This window comes from Lathyrus oleraceus, chromosome 3, assembly GCF_024323335.1.
Source record: "Lathyrus oleraceus cultivar Zhongwan6 chromosome 3, CAAS_Psat_ZW6_1.0, whole genome shotgun sequence".
NCBI lineage: Eukaryota > Viridiplantae > Streptophyta > Magnoliopsida > Fabales > Fabaceae > Lathyrus > Lathyrus oleraceus.
The window spans coordinates 19,378,969-19,398,193 of record NC_066581.1 but is presented as its reverse complement, the minus strand read 5'-3'; the positions used below and the strand labels follow the sequence as shown (position 1 = coordinate 19,398,193).

Below are 19,225 nucleotides of genomic sequence, written 5' to 3'. Positions count from 1 at the left end.
ATTTTTCCATAGCGACGACGAACACCAAACATGTTTGCTATATGACGAAGTGAGATGTGGAAAAATGAATCACACAACACATCTATTTATAACCAAAAAATTTCAAATTACACTGAGGCATCAGACCAATTGACGTCTCCTCTTACAAATAACACATGAGCGCCAATTGGATTGACAGTACCTCCACTTAATGTTTAATGGTAGACGTTAATTGGTCTGGCGCCTATGCCTTACATATTTTTTGTTTTTGAAACTGAAGTAGTTTAGAAAAAAAATTGAAAACTGAGTTATTTTGAGATTTAAAAAAAAACCAGTGGTATTTGAGTAAAAAATTCTCAAAATCCTTGATTTCATTTTCTATTCACAAATTTCATATAATAAAACCTTGGACCCCTACAATTTCAAAGAGAACTGATTATTTAATAATTAAAAAAAGAATATTATTTTTGATGACACATAAAAAAAGTACTTGAAATGGACACAATGTTGCATGTTTGATCTAATTTGAGTGGTAAAATCTCCCGTACAGCAGAAGAATGAAATGAAGATTGCCTTAGTTATTTATTCTCCATTTTTGGTCGGTAATCATAATACTACTGCATATGTTACTTTCCGTTTATATTTCCCACATCATATCATATCAAATCAACCATCAATAAATACATATATATATATATATATATATATATATATATATATATATATATATATATATATATATATATATATATATATATATATATATATATATATATATATATATATATATATATATATATATATATATATATATATATATATATATTTATTAGACTTAAATAATTTTTTGTCTAGCGTGTTTTTGTTGGAATAATTACTAAATGTTAATTTTTTTTATTTTAGTTTCAAAAATTAAAATATGCAGATATCTTGAGATTTTTTTTTTGAATTTAAAATCGGTAGACTTTTTGTGAATTTCTCTTTGATTTTTATGCGGATTTTCATTTTAATATTTAAAAAAATTAAAAACTAAAATTAAAAACACAACTTACGGATTTAATATATTATGTATGCATCAGAGTCCATACCTTCAAAATTGAGTACTTCAATATTGCATTAATGAAATTATGCAACTACTTGTGTCCTACTTCTATATGTGGACCATTCATCATCGAGTGTTATTTTCCAAAATCACTATATATATAATATTTCTCTTGTTGCAGTCTTCAAAACATTGCTAATTTTACTCTTGTTCAATCTAATTTCATATCAAATCCATGGCTACCACTATGGTTTTGCAATCTTATCACATTAATGCAGTGATCATATTAATTCTGGCATTCACAACCAGTTTCAAAGGAACAGAAGCTCAACGTGCTTTCTTTGTTTTCGGTGATTCTCTTGTTGACAATGGCAACAACAATTACTTAGCAACTACGGCTCGCGCCGACGCCTATCCATATGGCATTGATTATCCAACTCGCCAACCCACCGGACGTTTCTCTAACGGCCGCAACATTCCTGACTTTATCAGTTAAGATAATTTTCATTAAATTTCTCTTAAACAGTAATTTGGTTCATATTATCGTATCCAAAAGTTAGTTATCATGGTTAGTTAGTTAGTTACACTAGTTTGTTATTCTCGTTTCATTTATATAATTTTTTTTCTAATATTTTTTCTATAACTTTTGCAGGTGAAGCAATTGGGGCTGAAGCAACTTTGCCTTACTTAAGTCCTCAACTTAACGGGCAAAGATTGCTTGTTGGCGCGAATTTTGCTTCGGCTGGCATTGGAATTCTCAATGACACTGGAATCCAATTTGTGCGTGAAACTCAAATGTTTAATATTTTAATTTAAGGTTAATTTTTTGTATGATATGATTTACGTTGCAATTAATTAATTGCAGGTAAACATAATTAGAATCTTTAGACAATTGCAGTATTTTCAAGAATATCAACAGAGAGTGAGTGGTCTTATAGGACCTGCAAGAACTCAGAGATTAGTGAATGGAGCATTAGTACTAATCACTCTGGGAGGAAATGATTTTGTGAATAATTATTATTTGGTGCCTTATTCGGCAAGATCGCGCCAATACTCTTTACCGGATTATGTCAGATATATCATATCTGAATACAAGAAGATTCTAAGGGTAAATTAATCACTTAATTATTTCATTATGTCCTTTTCTTTGCATGTGATCTATTAATTATTTGTTTGGTTTCTGAGTCAAAAAAGTTATATAAAGTCACGTTAATCGTTAGTAACAATAACATTTGAATACTGTGATATCAATTATATCAGAGGCTACATGATCTTGGAGCACGAAGGGTGATAGTGACAGGAACTGGTCCAATTGGTTGTGTTCCAGCCGAATTAGCTCAAAGAAGCACAAATGGAGAATGCTCACCTGAGTTACAACGTGCAGCAGGATTGTTCAATCCGCAACTTATTGAAATAATCCAACAACTCAACAATGAAATCGGTGAAAATGTTTTCATAGGAGCCAACACCAGACAAATGGCTCTCAACTTCATCACTAGTCCCGGAGCATATGGTAACTTTTATAACACAAACACTTGAGTCTGATGTCAGACATGTATTGACACGTATTGACACTCTGACATATAATTACGTTCAATTTATTTATTTTATAAAGGTGTTAACGTGTCACTATCTGTCTGTCTCATGTCTGGTGTTCTTTAACTGGGTCGGAGACTCCGTGGCTAATAACTAACTATAAAATTTATTGGGTATGCAGGATTTGTTACATCAAAGGTAGCATGTTGTGGACAAGGACCCTACAATGGGCTTGGCCTATGCACACCACTCTCAAATTTATGCCCAAATCGTGACATTAATGCATTTTGGGATGCTTTCCATCCATCAGAAAAGGCTAACAGAATTATTGTTAATCAGATCATGTCAGGCACAACAGAATATATGTATCCAATGAATCTCAGCACTGCTTTAGCATTGGATTCCAACAAAAATATATAGTTAATTAATTTGATTTTTTTAGTATTGCTGCAACTTTTTTATATGTTAAAAGAAGATTTACTGGTTAATTTGTGATTTTTATGTATAAGTTGAATTTGAGTTGATGTACTAGTGAGGGATGGATGAGGATGAGTACTGTCTTTATTGTCAATCTCTATTGGCAATATAAAAGCCACTGCATATGTAATAATTGAGTGTTTTTTTTGTCTCCAATCATTTCTTTTTCATTGCCACTCTCTTTTATTTTAAATTATAGATAAGTTATTGCATTTCACTAAAATTATTGTTACAAAAGTTCTCACTTTTCAGTGCACATTGATCATTGGAATAATTCTATCAGTGAGAATGAGTAGGGTATGGACATAGCATCAGTCCTAGTTTAAAAAAGTTATCCTGAATTTATATTCATGTGAGCATTAAAATTTGTACTTGTACCTAGCATCAGTCCTCAGTTTAAAAAAGTTATCCTGAATTTATATTCATGTGTATCTATAATATATGGATATCCTGGATTTATATTCATGTGTATCTATAATATATAGATATGTAAGTTCTCGTTTATCCGTATTTTTAATAAAAATAATTAATCAACTATAATTTTATATATTTTTATAATATTAAAATTTTTTATGGATGTTATTATTGAATTAAAAAATAAACAATATTAAAATATATACAAGTTTAATAATGATGTGTTTAATAAAATTGATAAATCAACTTGTGTATATAATAATAAAAATAAAAAATACATAAATATATATTATGCAGGTATGAGACGGGGTGGATACTAAGGTACCCGTACCCGCTTATTTTAATGGGTAGTTGCTCATGTCAGTATCCACTTTACGGGTTTCTATCATACTCGTTGTGACTGAATTTTAAGGGTATCCACTGAGGATGAGTCCAATTGTCATTCCTACATACCCATTGGAAGGATTCATGATTCAAATATGTGGTTTTATCTCATTCTAGATTTTTCATAATATTTGGTAATACAAATATAGCAAGTCTATTTTAAGAACTACTTAATTGTATTCTAAGTATTGGTATGCAAAAATGGTGAAGATGAAGATGAAAATTATGGAAGAGAGAGAATTTTAATTAATTTTTACTCTCAACTGAAAAACAATTACAAGATGAATTATGTTACAAACTAAAATTTGAGTTTAGTATTTATACCACAAGAACAACTAAATGACACTCAAATTAAATCTAAATGCAACTTAAAATGAATTTGGATTACACTTCAACACCATCCATAAATCCACATTCAAGACTAAAATTAACAATACCAATTTTATCCCTCAAATGGATGAAGTGTTCAGTCTTAATAGCTTTGGTCAGAACATCTGCAAGTTGCTTTTGAGTGCTACAGTGAACAACTTCAAACACTTCATTATGAACCTGAATACGCAGAAAATGGAACTTCGTGTCAATGTGTTTGCTCCTTCCATGCAGCACTGAATTCTTGGCAACGCTTATAACTGATTTAATTTTCAATCATCAACCTCACGGGTTTGATCCCCTTGATCTTCAGATCCTGCAATATGTTCTTAATCCAAACAACTTGATACGCAGACAAAGCATATGTAGTATACTCTGTTTCACAGGTTGACAATGCAACCACTGGTTGCTTCTTGTAGCTTGGTAATGTGACCACTTTGATTTGTTCATAAACATATTCACAATTCTAATTTCATAACAGATGTCAGGTATGGTGTTATAGAGATGTCTCAATGATCCCACAACTGTTTAAAAGTTGTAGCATCTACACCATCATCCTTAACATCGGAATCTATCTCATGATTTATTTTAGCAAGTGTGATTGAAGACTTGCAATTTATTAACTCAAATCTCTTCAAAAGGTCAATTTCATACTTCAGCTGATGCAAAATTATACCCTTATCAGAGTAAATAATCTTCATCCTTAGAAATTATACCATATTTTCTAGATCAATCATCTCAAACTCATTCATCAACACCCTCTTAAACTTGACTATCTCATATGAACAACTCCCTCAGAAATATGCCATCAACATAGAGACACACCGAAGTTGTATTGCTATCAGATGTATGCTGAGCATAAACATCATAGTCCATGTCACATTTTCTGAATCCTTAAAGCTTTAAAAAGGAATCTATTTTCAGATTTTAAGCTCTATGAGCTTGTTTCAGTCCATACAAAACTTTATGCAACTTATACACCACCCCTTCCTGATTCTTTTTCACAAATCCAGAAGGATGCGACACATAAACTTCCTCTTGTAAAAGACCATTAAAAAAAATCACATCTAAATGCATTAGAGGCCAATTTCTATTAGCAGCTATAATTGGGATTTATGAAAAAGAATCTAAATGCATTAGAGACCATTCAAAAATTCAAATTTCACATCTATGCATCTTTTTCACTAATATGCTTTAGGTCAATTAGTCGATTTTGATGAACAAGAACCATAATTGGGATTAATTCAAGTCATGCCAAAAGTAGAATCTCAAAACAACTTTGAAAACTTGAATTTTTTATATTTTGGATGTGTGAGTCGAATGACACACTCCCTAAGTCAATTAAAAAAAGCAGAAATGAATCAGGGCATTGTTGCAATTTGTGAGTTGAATCATAGCTTGCTATGATTTGAGTCATGCACACTTTGAGTCGAATCAAAGGTTATGCATGAGTAGAATCACATGCCCTCCTTCAACTACTGTCAAGTTTTAGTTGAATCGTGACTTAACTATGACTCGAATCACATACCTTGTGAGTTGAATCATGAATTGTACTTGATTCGAATCACACAAAATGGGTCTATCCTTTAAATGCAGATCTTGTTTCACACGACTTTTCCAACTTGACCCAAATCACCAAATGCTCTTCACTCGAATCAAATATAATATTTTCACCAATTTTTGTGCTTCACCTCTAGCACATGTAAATTATTTTCATATCTCAATCTTTCATAATGTTAGAAAACAAATTCTTTCAATGATGATTTGGAAACTCACAAGCCACTTATTCTTACATTTTCAAAAGGGTTTTGAATCTTTCTTGAACACTTGCAATTGATTTCTTTCATCTTCTATCTCATTCTTTTTCCATTGTTGCATGGATCCAAATCTTATCTGGATAGATTTGTGATTGATTGAAGAGATTTATTTTTGGATTTAACGTATCTTTGAATATTTGTTTAAACATTTCAGAGGCTTACAAGTTTGTGTAGTGTTATGACTTGTTGTGACAATTGCAATGGAAAGTGATAAGGCTCTTCTCTCTAGGTTGACCTTGGTAGCACTGTGTCAAAGTCTACATACATGGTATGAGTTCTTTTGATCTTCAGACATACCAACACTCAAGACACCATCAGAATTATGTGGAAATTATCGAAGGTGGAAACTTAGGAGCAGGTTGTTGGGACTGGAAGATTCATGAAGCGATCTCGAGTAAAGATTTCACATATATTTTAGTTCGTGGAGTTGTGTACAAGTCAAGATCCCGAATAAAATAAATTTTTTGTTTGTCGTTTTATTTATGGACTAGTGATTGTACAAACTCTTGTAATATTGTTGTAAATCATAGTGGAAGACCAACAAATTTTCAATGGGCAACCATTGGGGAATGAATTAAGCACAAAGAGAGGACAAACATGACAAACCACTATAAATCCTGGTGTAATCTCTTCTCTCTTTCACACTAATTTAATTTCTTAGTTGATCACATGATTACTTGTTGTTATTGCTTTCTAGAATTGGACGCTGATAGGTTTATCTGTTAGTAGAGATTTGTTGCATAAGTTGTAGGTTTTGTTAGAATTGGTAATTCGGTGCATAATTGAAAATAATTCGATAACACATCTTGTGAAATTGAACGATTTTACAATTCAATTAGTTTGTACTTTGGTGAAATTCAGTAGTCCAATTGAATATATTGTAAACTCATTAAGTACATTTGTGAATCTCGTAGTATAAGCATAATCTCTTTTACGCAAACTTTGCTTCCGCCATGAAAAACATTTTGTTTTTGAAACTCTAATAAAAATCTTTTTCAAACGAATTTTTTAATTTGAGAGACCTTTTAACCCCCATCCATACCTTTCATAGTCCATATTCTCACCCAACAAGAGAAAGCAAACAAAAAACAAGATATTTGGTTGTTACCAGTCCTTAAGGCATTGTCTTAATCGATTCCGATGCATTTTTGAATTTCTTCAATCGATGGTCATAAGGTGTCAATTGATTGGCAAAAGCATACACCTGCCCAAATCTTTTCTGACAATTCCTAACTTGTATGGCACGAACTCAAGGCATTTCTAGAAATGTTTTCTTGAGAAAAATAAGTTTGAAAAATGTGTGTGTGTGTGTGTATGTGTATGTGTGTGTGCACGTGTATATGCGTATGCGTGTGTGTATGTGTGTGTGTGCGTGTGAGTGTGTGTGTGCATGCGCGTGCGTGTGAGTGCGTGTGTGCATGCGTGTGTGTGTATGTGTGTGTGTGTGTGTGTGTGTGTGTACGCGCGTGTGTGTGCCTGTGATTTAGCCATGCACTTTGATGGAGAAAACCCCCATCATGCTTTTACAATGTATTCGCTCAGACGTTTCGAGACAGACTTTCATATACTTCAAGACTTAACTGATGTTTCATTCTTACAGGCACTTGCTTGTGTTTACTTTGAGATGAGACTTGAGTTATATTTCATTTGATTGTCGTCATCAGAGAGTCAAGTTCATCAAACCCTAATATTCTGGTTTGCATCTTTAACCAGTAACCACATTATGTTTGACTTTAGTTGTTATCATTATTAAGGACATGTTAATCTATAAGGGTTGTCATCATTAAAAGCATGTTCTATGACCTGCAAAATAAATCTCCACGCACATAAGGTTGATGTCAAACCTTGGGAGAGTATAATAATTGTCGTTTTCGACTCTATGATTATTAGCAATGATATGCTTACACCAATATCATACATTACACCGTATGCACTGTTCACAAATACGGTGAACAACGTCGTGAATAGTGAACATTACATAGATAGTGATGTGAACAGTGCGTGAATAGTCTCAGGTGAACATTACATTTGCGTGAATAGTACCCATGAACAGTGTCTGTGCACATTATGTTTTTTTTATAGTAAAATAAAGTTGGTTAACGAAGTGATGAAGTTGGTCAATAAACGGTCAGATATTAAAAATAGTTTTTAGCAATAAAACAAAGTTAATTAATAAAAAGTAAAAAATTGATTAATGAAGTGATGAAGTTGGTTAATAACCGTCGATATTAAAAATAATTTTTAGTAGGAAAACAAAGTTGATTAATGATATGTAAAATGTTGGTTAATGGAATGATAAAGTTGGTTAATTATTAATACTTCTTAATTAAAAAAATCAAACAAAATAATTTTATTATTTTTTAAATAAAAAATTATTTAATTTTTATAATAAAATATTATTCACCGAATTAGTGAATAATGTATACAAGTGTATGAATTTATGTAAGAAAATCATTATTCTTATTTTAAGTTAAAATATCTTGGGATATATTTATCAGGTCATAGTTGTAGTCAGCATATCCAAATGGCAATCCTTTGCCTTTCTAATAAGAAAATTTGGAAAAGCCTTACAAAAATTGGTTTCTATTTAGTTTTAAATGCACCTATCGAACCGAAAATCTCATAGAAATTAATTAGATGATATATAGGATCTTCATGGTCCATTCCCATGAACGCATTAACATTAATAAGCTATAAGATTCTAGTTTCATCGCAACTTATCATTGATTGACACATGTTTGTTGATGTGTGCCAATTCTCTTGGACTATTGTTGTTGATATGAGGTTCTTGATCGGCTTCAATCATTTTATCTTTAAAAAAATTATGTTTAAGAAATAACAGAAATGGAAGATTCACCTTGTGGTGCTTTAAGTTGAGCAAGCTTCTTTTTCTTATTTTTTTGTTAATTGTTTCTTTTAGCTATCCTTTTGATTTCAAATCATAAATTTGGATGGTATTAAATCCTATTAATTTTTCCTTTGATGTATTCTATTGATTGTTCGTGTACTTTTAGTGTTTCAATTATATCTTCCTTGGTTGTTCATCGTATGTTTCCTTGGTCAGGAAAACAAATAAGATAACATGTTAAACAAGTTAATAAATTGTAAAGTAGTAATATTTATTACTTATAACTCCTTTCATTTGAAGGTGCATTTAGTATGAATTTAAGTTTTATATAAGTTGGTTCATTTAGTATATAAACAAAGTTAAGCTTTATTTGTAATTTCTAATTCATAACTGAATTTCAATTTCCAATAGAAAGTTTGTTACAATTCAGTTACACATTATCTCTCTTCCATCTTGATCTTCTTCCTTCTTGTGCATCAATAATTGGTATCTAGAGTTTCGGTTCAGATCCACGAAAAACACCAAGAAAAACACGAGTGAACGGTGAGGCGTGTGTGATTGATTTCGCTTCTTGAATTCACATTGAATTTACGATCAGAATCGTAACAAAATCATATTTATTGATTCCGCGGGATTGGGAAACACGAGTGTTTGATGAGATCTGAGTGAATTTTTGCACAAGATCGGAGATGAACGATGAAAACGGTAGCTTGAACACGAAACTCCTAGTCTTTAATGGAAAGAATTAGATTCGGTGGATGATTCAGAGGCGTGTGGTGTTTGGCGCTCAAGACGTCCTTGATCTCGTCAATGACGATTATGTAGCGGTTGCAGCAGATGCAACTGAAGCATAGAGGAACATGTATAGAGAGTTGATGAAGAAAGATCAGAAAGCTCTATTTTACATCCATCAATGTATGTATGTGAATGTGTTTTAGAAGATCGTTGATTCGACGAATGATAACACGAAATTATATCACATTTTAAGACTTAATTCAATTAGATTATATTATCATTTACTTTAGTATATCTCATTTTATCAGATATTATGCAGTATTTCCTTGCTATGTATGTCAGGTATCCATTTTGAAGCAAAAGTGAAAAAGGGAAGAAAAGGAGGTGTAAAAAGGAATAAAAAGGACACAAATAACAAAGACCAAGCCCAGCCCAAAGAAAGTGCACGCTATGCCTGTGACGGGCGTCACAAGGGTTGTGACGAGCGTCACACTAAAAGCACTCCTGTGACGAGCGTCACACATGGTGTGACGAACGTCACACCAGTCCTCTATATTTTTGGCGCAAGGAACTCAACTGACCACGTTGAAAGCTATTTCCACGCACGCTTAACCCTCGGAACGAGACCACGCACACGGAAACCCTTGAAAAGCAGTTACACCAGCAGCTGTATAAATAGCAGCTAATTGGGAAGTTTCAAGCCCCCCGGTTTTTCCACGCTCATATTGCCGAAGCTCTGCCAAATTTTCTTGTCACACCTTTTGCTTATTTTTTCCTTTCCAGCACTTAACATTGTTTATTTTATTTATTTCTTTTGCAAGCTTTACATTCTTTTTTTCCCTTGCAAAATTTACCTTTCCCGTTTCAGCTTCTAGATATTTTTCGCATAATAGTTTCTACACCGGAAACTATTGTGCAACTTTATACTGGATTTAACCTTACGTTATATTCCAGTTTTATTTCCTTGATTTAATTTACTGTTTAATTGAAGAATCCAAGAACAAATCCTACCGGCTTGTGGTGGAGTGTTCAAGACTATTGTATTACGCATTCAGGTTCTTTAATCATTATTTAATATTTTGTTTTATTATTTATCTATATTATCTGCCTGGAATGAGTCTGTTTATGCATGATATAAATTCTTATTTGTTTAGCATGTCTGGCTAATTTGCCTAGGTATCGGTATGTAAAGTAAGCAGAATAAGGGATCAAGACTGAGTCGGTCTATCTAAACTTAAAATCAAAATCAATCTTTTTACGGTCTCAACTTACAGGTTTAATAACAAGATTTTTTACAAAAGTAAAAGACATAAAGAAGTTAAAATCAATAGAGCGAGAGTTTGAGATTTTAACTGGACAGTGTAAGTTAGGCATTAATTCTAGATCAGGGCGAGAGCAAGTTTTAGAGTTAATTAAATTCTGACCTTTTCCAAAAAGTATTTTTAAAGATTGAATGTGAGGACGAGAGTTAAGCATTTGGATTTAATTATATAACCTAAGTCAACAGAGCGAGAGTTTGAGATAAGGGTGTTTAAAACGGTCAGTATTTTCTTAAAAAGAGTTTCTGCAACTTTATTGCTTTCAAAATATGGTTTTTGACTTAATTATAAGTGACAGCAACATTAATATAAAATCATGGTTTATTCAACAGAGCGAGAGTTTGAGATAGAACCTTTAACCAATAAAGTTAACCGAAACGATTCATTTTAAAACCAAGAAGCCGACAAAGACTTGATTCCCTAGTTTTGACGAACTACATACCGATATCCGTTTTATTAATATTTAATCTAGATATTAGTTTAGCCCTTAGTTTTTCCCCAAACAATCAAACATTTTCACCTTAGATTTACGTAGTAACCTTAGATAACGGTATATCGATTCATAAGTCCCTGTGGGATCGATATCTTTTAAAACTACGCGATAGAACTGTGCACTTGCAATTTGTATCCCATTCTCGACTCACACAGTCGAGCGATCAAGTTTTTGGCGCCGTTGCCGGGGACTTTTATTCAATCGATATCGTAACTCTTCCGTTACGCTGTAGAGACTAAGGTTTCTTTTCCCTCTATTTTCTTTCTTTCGTTGATTTGTATGCCACGCACTCGCTCTCAAGGCGAACCGCTCTATTTACGAATCAACGATATCGAACTATATCTCCGAGTCTTACGACGAATTCGGGAATATCGTGCTGAAAACAATCTCCCTCCTATAGACCTTCCTGATCTCAAAGATTTTCCTTCTTTAACCGAGATGGCAGAACCAGCTCGTGCTCTTAGAGATTACGCCGCTCCATCGCAAGATGAACCGCATTCAAGTATTGCTCCGCCCGCAATCGAAGCAAACAACTTTGAACTTAAACCTTCGTTGTTGCAGGCTGTGCAACAGAACCAATTCTCTGGAAATCTTACCGAAGATCCAAACCTTCATTTATCCGTATTTGTCCAATACGCTGATACTGTTAAAGCTAATGGTGTCACTTCAGAGGCAATTCGACTTCGTCTTTTTCCTTTCTCATTAAGAGATAGCGCTAGAAGATGGCTTCAATCTCTTCCTTCCAACTCAGTCACCACATGGAACGAGTTGAAGAAAGTTTTTCTTGTCCGATATTTTCCACCAAGCAAAACAGCTATGTTAAGAGCCCAGATAAACGGATTTAAACAGAAAGACAACGAGTCTCTTTTCGAAGCATGGGAAAGATACAAAGACATGATGAGACTTTGCCCACACCATGGTTTGGAAGACTGGTTAGTAATTCACACATTTTATAATGGTCTCTTATACAATACAAGGTTAACAATAGACGCCGCTGCAGGTGGTGCACTAATGAACAAACCTTACGCTGATGCTTACCAGCTTATCGAGAGCATGGCCCAAAACCACTATCAGTGGGGAACCGAACGAACAACGGTGGAAAAACCTCAACCGAAAACTGGCATGTACGAGATAAGTAACCTTGATCACGTCAATGCAAAAGTGGATGCTTTGGTCCAGAAAATTGAAAGTTTAAACGTATCACCTCCAGCCGCCGTGGTTGCTGTAACTCAGAATTGCGAGGTCTGTGGAATCCAAGGCCACACTCCTGCGGAATGTCAACTCTTGACTGGAATCCAAACAGAGCAAGTAAACTATGCTCAAGGAAGCCCCTATTCGAATATCTATAACCCAAATTGGAAGAACCATCCAAACTTCTCATATAAGAGTAATAATGCTTTATACGCACCTGGACAGTCTCCAAATCAAGCCCCATCTATACCTCCGGGATATCAGAAACCGAATCCTAACAATAATACCCCTAGAAAATCCAACTTGGAAATCATGATGGAAAACTTTATAGCTTCCCAACAACAAACCAATAAAGATTTCTTAAACCAGAACATACACACTGGCGAACAACTTAAACAACTAGCAAGCAAAGTAGATGCCCTGGCTACCCATAACAAAATGCTGGAAACGCAAATATCTCAAGTAGCTCAACAACAAGCACCTACTGCTGCACCAACTGGTACATTCCCTGGACAGCCCCAACCCAATCTGAGAAGCCAAGCTCATGCAATTATATTAAGAAGTGGAACGGAAGTGGAAGGACCGTCTGACCCAAGGATAGAAAACCAAAACCCTAAGAAATCTACTGAGGAAAGTGAACCTAAGGAAAAGGAAGAGAGTAATAAGGAAACCCTAGAAAAGAAGGAACCTTATGTACCTCCACCACCTTACAAACCACCTATACCTTACCCTCAAAGGCTTGTTAAAACCAAAGATGTAGGCCAATTTAGAAAATTTGTTGATCTCCTTAAACAATTAAACGTTACAATTCCGTTTACCGAAGCTATTACGCAGATGCCTTCATATGCTAAATTCTTAAAAGAAATTCTTTCTAATAAAAGGAAACTTGAGGATAGCGAAACCGTTACACTCCCTGCCGAATGTAGCGCTATAATCCAAAACATGCCCCCTAAACTCAAGGATCCGGGTAGTTTCTCTATACCCTGTCACATAGGAAAATTTGTCATCGACAAAGCCTTATGCGATTTAGGAGCCGGAATTAGCGTTATGCCTTTATCCATATGTAAGAAACTGGAAATGGGAGAATTAAGACCGACCAAAATGTCTGTGCAATTAGCAGATCGTTCCATCAAATATCCTGTAGGAATCCTTGAAAACGTTCCCGTACGCATAGGTCAGTTTTACATTCCCACTGACTTCACAATTATGGACATTAGAGAAGATGATACGACACCTATTATACTAGGAAGACCATTCTTAGCAACTGCCGGTGCAATCATAGACGTAAAACGAGGACGACTCACCTTCGAAGTAGGTGAAGAGAAAATTGAATTCATTCTTTCCCAATTCTTGAAAGCACCTGCAATAGAAGATACATGTTACTTCATGGATATCATCGATGAATGCATAAAAGAAGCAGAGTCAGGAGAAGACAAAGCATCAGACTATCTTTTAGAGGACAAATCTAAACAATGCCTAGCAATAACACCGGATCCTACGCAGTGTCTTAACAAACCAACCCCTGATTTGAAAACACTTCCCAAAAATCTGAGATATGAATTCCTAGACTTAGAACTGAACGACCTGTGATAGTTAATGCAGATCTAGGAAGACTCGAAACAGAAAAACTCCTACATATCTTAAGAAAATATCCAACCGCACTAGGATACCACATCACCGATCTTAAAGGAATAAGCTCTTCTATTTGTATGCACCGCATCATGTTAGAAGAAGACTGTAAAACCTCTAGGGAACACCAGAGAAGACTAAATCCGATCCTAAGTGAGGTAGTAAAGAAAGAAATAACCAAGTTATTAGAAGCAGGTATTATATATCCTATATCTGATAGCAAATGGGTTAGTCCTGTACACGTTGTACCAAAGAAAGGAGGCATAACCGTTATTGAAAACGAAAAAGGAGAAACTATAACTAAACGAATCGAATCGGGATGGAGAATGTGCATTGATTATAGGAAACTAAACAAAGCAACCCAAAAAGATCATTTCCCTTTACCATTCATTGACCAAATGTTAGAACGATTAGCTAAACATTCACATTTCTGTTATTTAGACGGTTATTCAGGCTTCTTTCAAATACCAATTCACCCTGATGACCAAGAAAAGACAACATTCACATGCCCTTTTGGTACCTTCGCGTATAGACGAATGCCGTTTGGTCTGTGTAATGCCCCTGCAACTTTTCAAAGATGCATGATGGCAATATTCGCCGACTTTCTCGAAAACATCATGGAAGTATTTATGGATGACTTTTCTGTATACGGACAAAGTTTCGAAGAATGCCTTGAAAACCTGGAAAGAGTTCTGGAGCGATGTGTAAAAGTAAACTTAGTACTTAATTGGGAAAAGTGCCACTTTATGGTACAAGAAGGAATTGTTTTAGGACACATCATCTCGAACAGAGGAATCGAAGTAGACAAAGCCAAAATAGAGGTAATCGAAAATCTTCAACCCCCAAGAACTGTGAGAGAAGTACGAAGTTTTTTAGGACACGCCGGTTTTTACCGACGATTCATCAAAGACTTCTCTAAGATAACTAAACCCTTAACCGGACTGTTGATGAAAGATGCTGAATTCATATTCGACGATAACTGTTTAAAAGCATTTCAAACTCTTAAACAAGCATTGATCTCCGCACCCATTATGCAGACACCAGACTGGAATGAACCATTCGAAATAATGTGCGATGTCAGTGACTATGCTGTAGGTGCTGTTTTAGGACAAAGAAAGGATAAAAAGCTTCACGTTATATACTACGCTAGCAGAACCCTGGATGAAGCGCAAATGAATTATGCCACAACCGAGAAAGAACTCCTAGCAGTGGTATTTGCGCTAGATAAATTTCGTTCTTACCTGGTAGGAGCCAAAATAATAGTTTACACCGATCACGCTGCTATCAGGTACCTTTTAACAAAAAAAGATGCTAAACCTAGACTCCTAAGATGGATCTTGTTACTACAAGAATTCGACTTAGAAATCAAGGACAAGAAAGGAACTGAAAACGTAGTAGCAGACCACCTCTCTAGACTTGAGAACCTTGAACCGGAAAGAACATCCATTAATGATGATTTCTCGTATGATAAACTCATAGCTACTTTGGAAGAGAACAACTCCGACATGCAAGTAGAAACCACCTTAGCTATATCTGTCACACCATGGTACGCTGATCTAGTCAATTATTTAGCTGCCGGAATAGTTCCACCTACTTTATCTTACCAGCAGAAGAAACGATTCTTCCACGACATAAAACACTATTACTGGGATGACCCCTTACTTTTCAAAAGAGGCCCCGATGGTATTTTCCGTCGATGTATACCCGAAGAAGAGGTAGAAAATATAATCCAACACTGTCACTCTGCGCCTTATGGTGGACACACAAGTACATCCAAGACCTGCTCTAAAATCCTACAAGCTGGCTTTTATTGGCCTACTATATGGAAGGACGTACATGCGGCTATTAAGGAGTGTGACAGATGTCAACGCACGGGAAACATATCTAGACGTGACGAGATGCCACAAAAAGGTATTTTGGAAGTAGAGATTTTTGACGTGTGGGGGATAGACTTCATGGGACCCTTCCCATCCTCTTTCGGTAACAAATACATACTCGTGGCAGTTGACTACGTATCAAAATGGATCGAAGCTATAGCTTCTCCAACAAATGACACCCGAGTAGTAACTAGACTCTTTAAAAATATAATATTTCCGAGATTTGGCATCCCGAGAATAGTAGTCAGTGATGGTGGATCACACTTTATATCCAAGGTACTCGAAAAACTACTACTTAAATATGGAGTGAGACATAGGATAGCAACACCTTACCACCCTCAAACCAGTGGACAAGTGGAAGTATCTAACAGAGAAATCAAGCAAATACTAGAAAAAACGGTCGCCACTTCAAGGAAAGATTGGTCATTGAAATTACCAGAAGCTTTGTGGGCATACCGAACTGCTTATAAAACTCCCATAGGGACGACCCCATTTAAGCTCATTTATGGAAAATCCTGTCACCTCCCGGTAGAATTAGAACATAAAGCCTATTGGGCTATTAGAAATTTAAATTTGAATTATAAAGCCGCCGGTGAAAAGAGAATCCTTGACATAAACGAATTAGAGGAACTCAGAAGAGACGCCTATGAAAATGCCAAAATCTATAAAGAAAGAACAAAACAATGGCATGACAAGCGTATATCAAGGAAAATCTTCAAGCAAGGCGACGCAGTACTTTTATTTAACTCTAGACTAAAGTTATTCCCGGGAAAACTATGATCCAGATGGTCAGGACCTTTTCATATCACTAAAATCTTTCCCAGTGGAGCGGTAGAAATAAAAGGACAATCTACAGAACCGTTCACCGTAAACGGGCAACGTCTGAAACATTATCACTATGCGGAAACCAACGAGGATTCGCAAATTCTACACTTAGACGAAACGCCCCCAGGACTCATAGACTATATTTAACAGTTTATTTGTCGAGCTTGCGACATTTAAACAAAGCGCTTAGTGGGAGACAACCCACAAATTAATTTGTTATTTTATTATTCTATTATTATTATCATTTCCCTATTTTTCTCTTAATTATTCTTTTAATTTCTATTTAGTATTCATTATTGATTTATTAAAAAAAAAAAGAAAAAAAATATATATATATATAATAATAATAATTCTTTTCTTCTTTCGGCATTTGGCCAAATCCTGACTTAAACTCATGTTTCTTTTCTCTAGCTAACACTAACCAGATGGGACATTCTGATCGTATGGGTATCAAGTTCAGAGGAATGGCTCAGAAATGAAAGTTTGAAGAACTAGCCGCTAGAGAGATGCTACCTAGTTTATATGCTGATGATTGGGCTATGACTGCCCTTGGACTGAGACAGAGTGTCCTGTTTTTGCTGAATCAGATAGGATGGGAGACCTCCCCTATCCTGAGACATTTCACCACCTACCGGAGACTCACACTAGAATTCCTTAGTTCATTAATCTATCTACCCAGCCACGGAAAAGGAATTAGCAGAGGTTTTATCCAGTTCAGAATGTTCAATATGGAGTACCAATTTAATATTAGAGACTTCACCAACCTTTTGGGTTTTCCTACCTCCTTTGATACATTCACTGTAAGCCAGGAAGAACTTTTTGAATATAGAGAGCTTGAACACTTTTGGGGTAAGCTGACTGGAAATGATGAGCCCGAAGAACATGAGTTTCTCTCTGGAAACATACATAACCCGGCTTTCCGCTATTTCCATAAGATCCTGACCCACACTTTATTTGGGAAGAAGCCAAATAGTACTTCAGTTTCACGTGATGAACTCTCATCATATTTTGTGCTTCCCAGAACCGTCCAGTAAACGGTGCTACTTTTATGTTAGCTAATTTGGACCACCTTATCCAGGATGAGCGAGCACCCATTAGAATAGGCGGTTTGATCACTATGATAGGTAATGCTATTGGATTACGTCAGCCTATGCTTGACCTTAGCCCTTTTTGTGGCATTACTACTATGAGTATACCCTTCCTCTTCAACACTATGTTTATAGCAAACATAGGGTCTGATGAGTTTGAGCTTATTATTGATAACCAGGTTCTCTGCCTATTCACCATGCCCGATCCTAGAACTAGTGTTCATAACCAAAGGAACTGGCTCTATAACCTGAATGAAACCCCAACTCCTGCTGGATCCACTGAATCCATCCAGGACTATGAGATTTGTGATGACTATGAGCACTATGTTGACCATATCTCTCAGGCTGAATCTGACCCTCAGACACCTTCCGGCTACTATGATATTGATCCTCCTCCTCAGCCTGTCCTGACCGAAGAATCGGCCATGCCTGATCTCCGACATCATATGCCAGGAACAGATATTAAAACCGTCATTGAAGCTTTGATGTCAGAACAAGACGCCCTCAGGGAAGATTTCCACAACTTGAGACATGAAATCCTAGAATACATGAGCAGCACGGCAAGTCAGTTACGTATGTTACGGCATCGTGTTAACTCTTTTGCTCCTCCGGCCAGAGATCCGAAGATAGATGGAATTTAGTTATTTCTTTCTAAGTTATTTAGTTTTAGGCTAGATTTTTTATTAATGTTATTTGAATTCATGCTCGCATTTATTTTCCTTTCATTTCATTGTTTTTCCTTCCTGTATTACATTATGTTAATTTTATTAAAGCTTTTATTTATTTAATTTATGCAATGGCTATGTTCTCTACTGTCCTACTGTTACTCAGAATGAATTACTATTATGAGAAATAGAATAGCATGCAACACAAATTAATTAGCTAAATTAAATAGAACAATCTAAAAACCAAATAAAACAAAATAATCAAAATAAATTCATCTCCAGATTAATTATGTGAAGCGCTGCTGAATGCCCTGCCAAAAAGAAATGTGTGACGAGCGTCACACACTCCATGACGAACGACACGCATAACTCCTGTTACGACCGTCACACCCTTGTGACGAGCGTAACGCCCTTCAGACATGTGAACGTTAGGGAGCCGTTGGAGACGAACGTTACACCTTTAATTTTTTACCTTCCCCACTCACTTTTCATTTAACCACACTTAATTACTCTTCAACCACTTTTTCTTTCTATCTT

At 35.2% G+C, this 19,225-nt stretch overlaps 1 protein-coding gene and 1 pseudogene across 1 annotated transcript; one reads left to right on the top strand and one right to left on the bottom strand.

Moving 5' to 3' along the window:
- The first annotated feature begins 1,140 nt into the window (after positions 1–1,140).
- On the top strand, positions 1,141–3,204 carry LOC127132179 (GDSL esterase/lipase LTL1). The gene is made up of 5 exons (XM_051061072.1): positions 1,141–1,512; positions 1,674–1,801; positions 1,887–2,129; positions 2,282–2,534; positions 2,739–3,204. Exons 1-5 carry the CDS (start codon positions 1,257–1,259, stop codon positions 2,975–2,977), a joined length of 1,119 nt encoding a protein of 372 aa, XP_050917029.1. The 5' UTR covers positions 1,141–1,256; the 3' UTR covers positions 2,978–3,204.
- A 9,032-nt stretch (positions 3,205–12,236) lies between these two features.
- On the bottom strand, positions 12,237–12,336 carry LOC127133734 (uncharacterized; annotated as a pseudogene).
- Positions 12,337–19,225: the final 6,889 nt, after the last annotated feature.

Coding starts and splice junctions, on each gene's coding strand:
- LOC127132179 (XM_051061072.1), top strand. CDS start 1,257: ATGGCTACCACTATGGTTTTGCAATCTTATCACATTAATGCAGTGATC. Junction 1,802..1,886: donor ATGACACTGGAATCCAATTT/GTGCGTGAAACT, acceptor AATTAATTGCAG/GTAAACATAATTAGAATCTT. Junction 2,130..2,281: donor AATACAAGAAGATTCTAAGG/GTAAATTAATCA, acceptor CAATTATATCAG/AGGCTACATGATCTTGGAGC.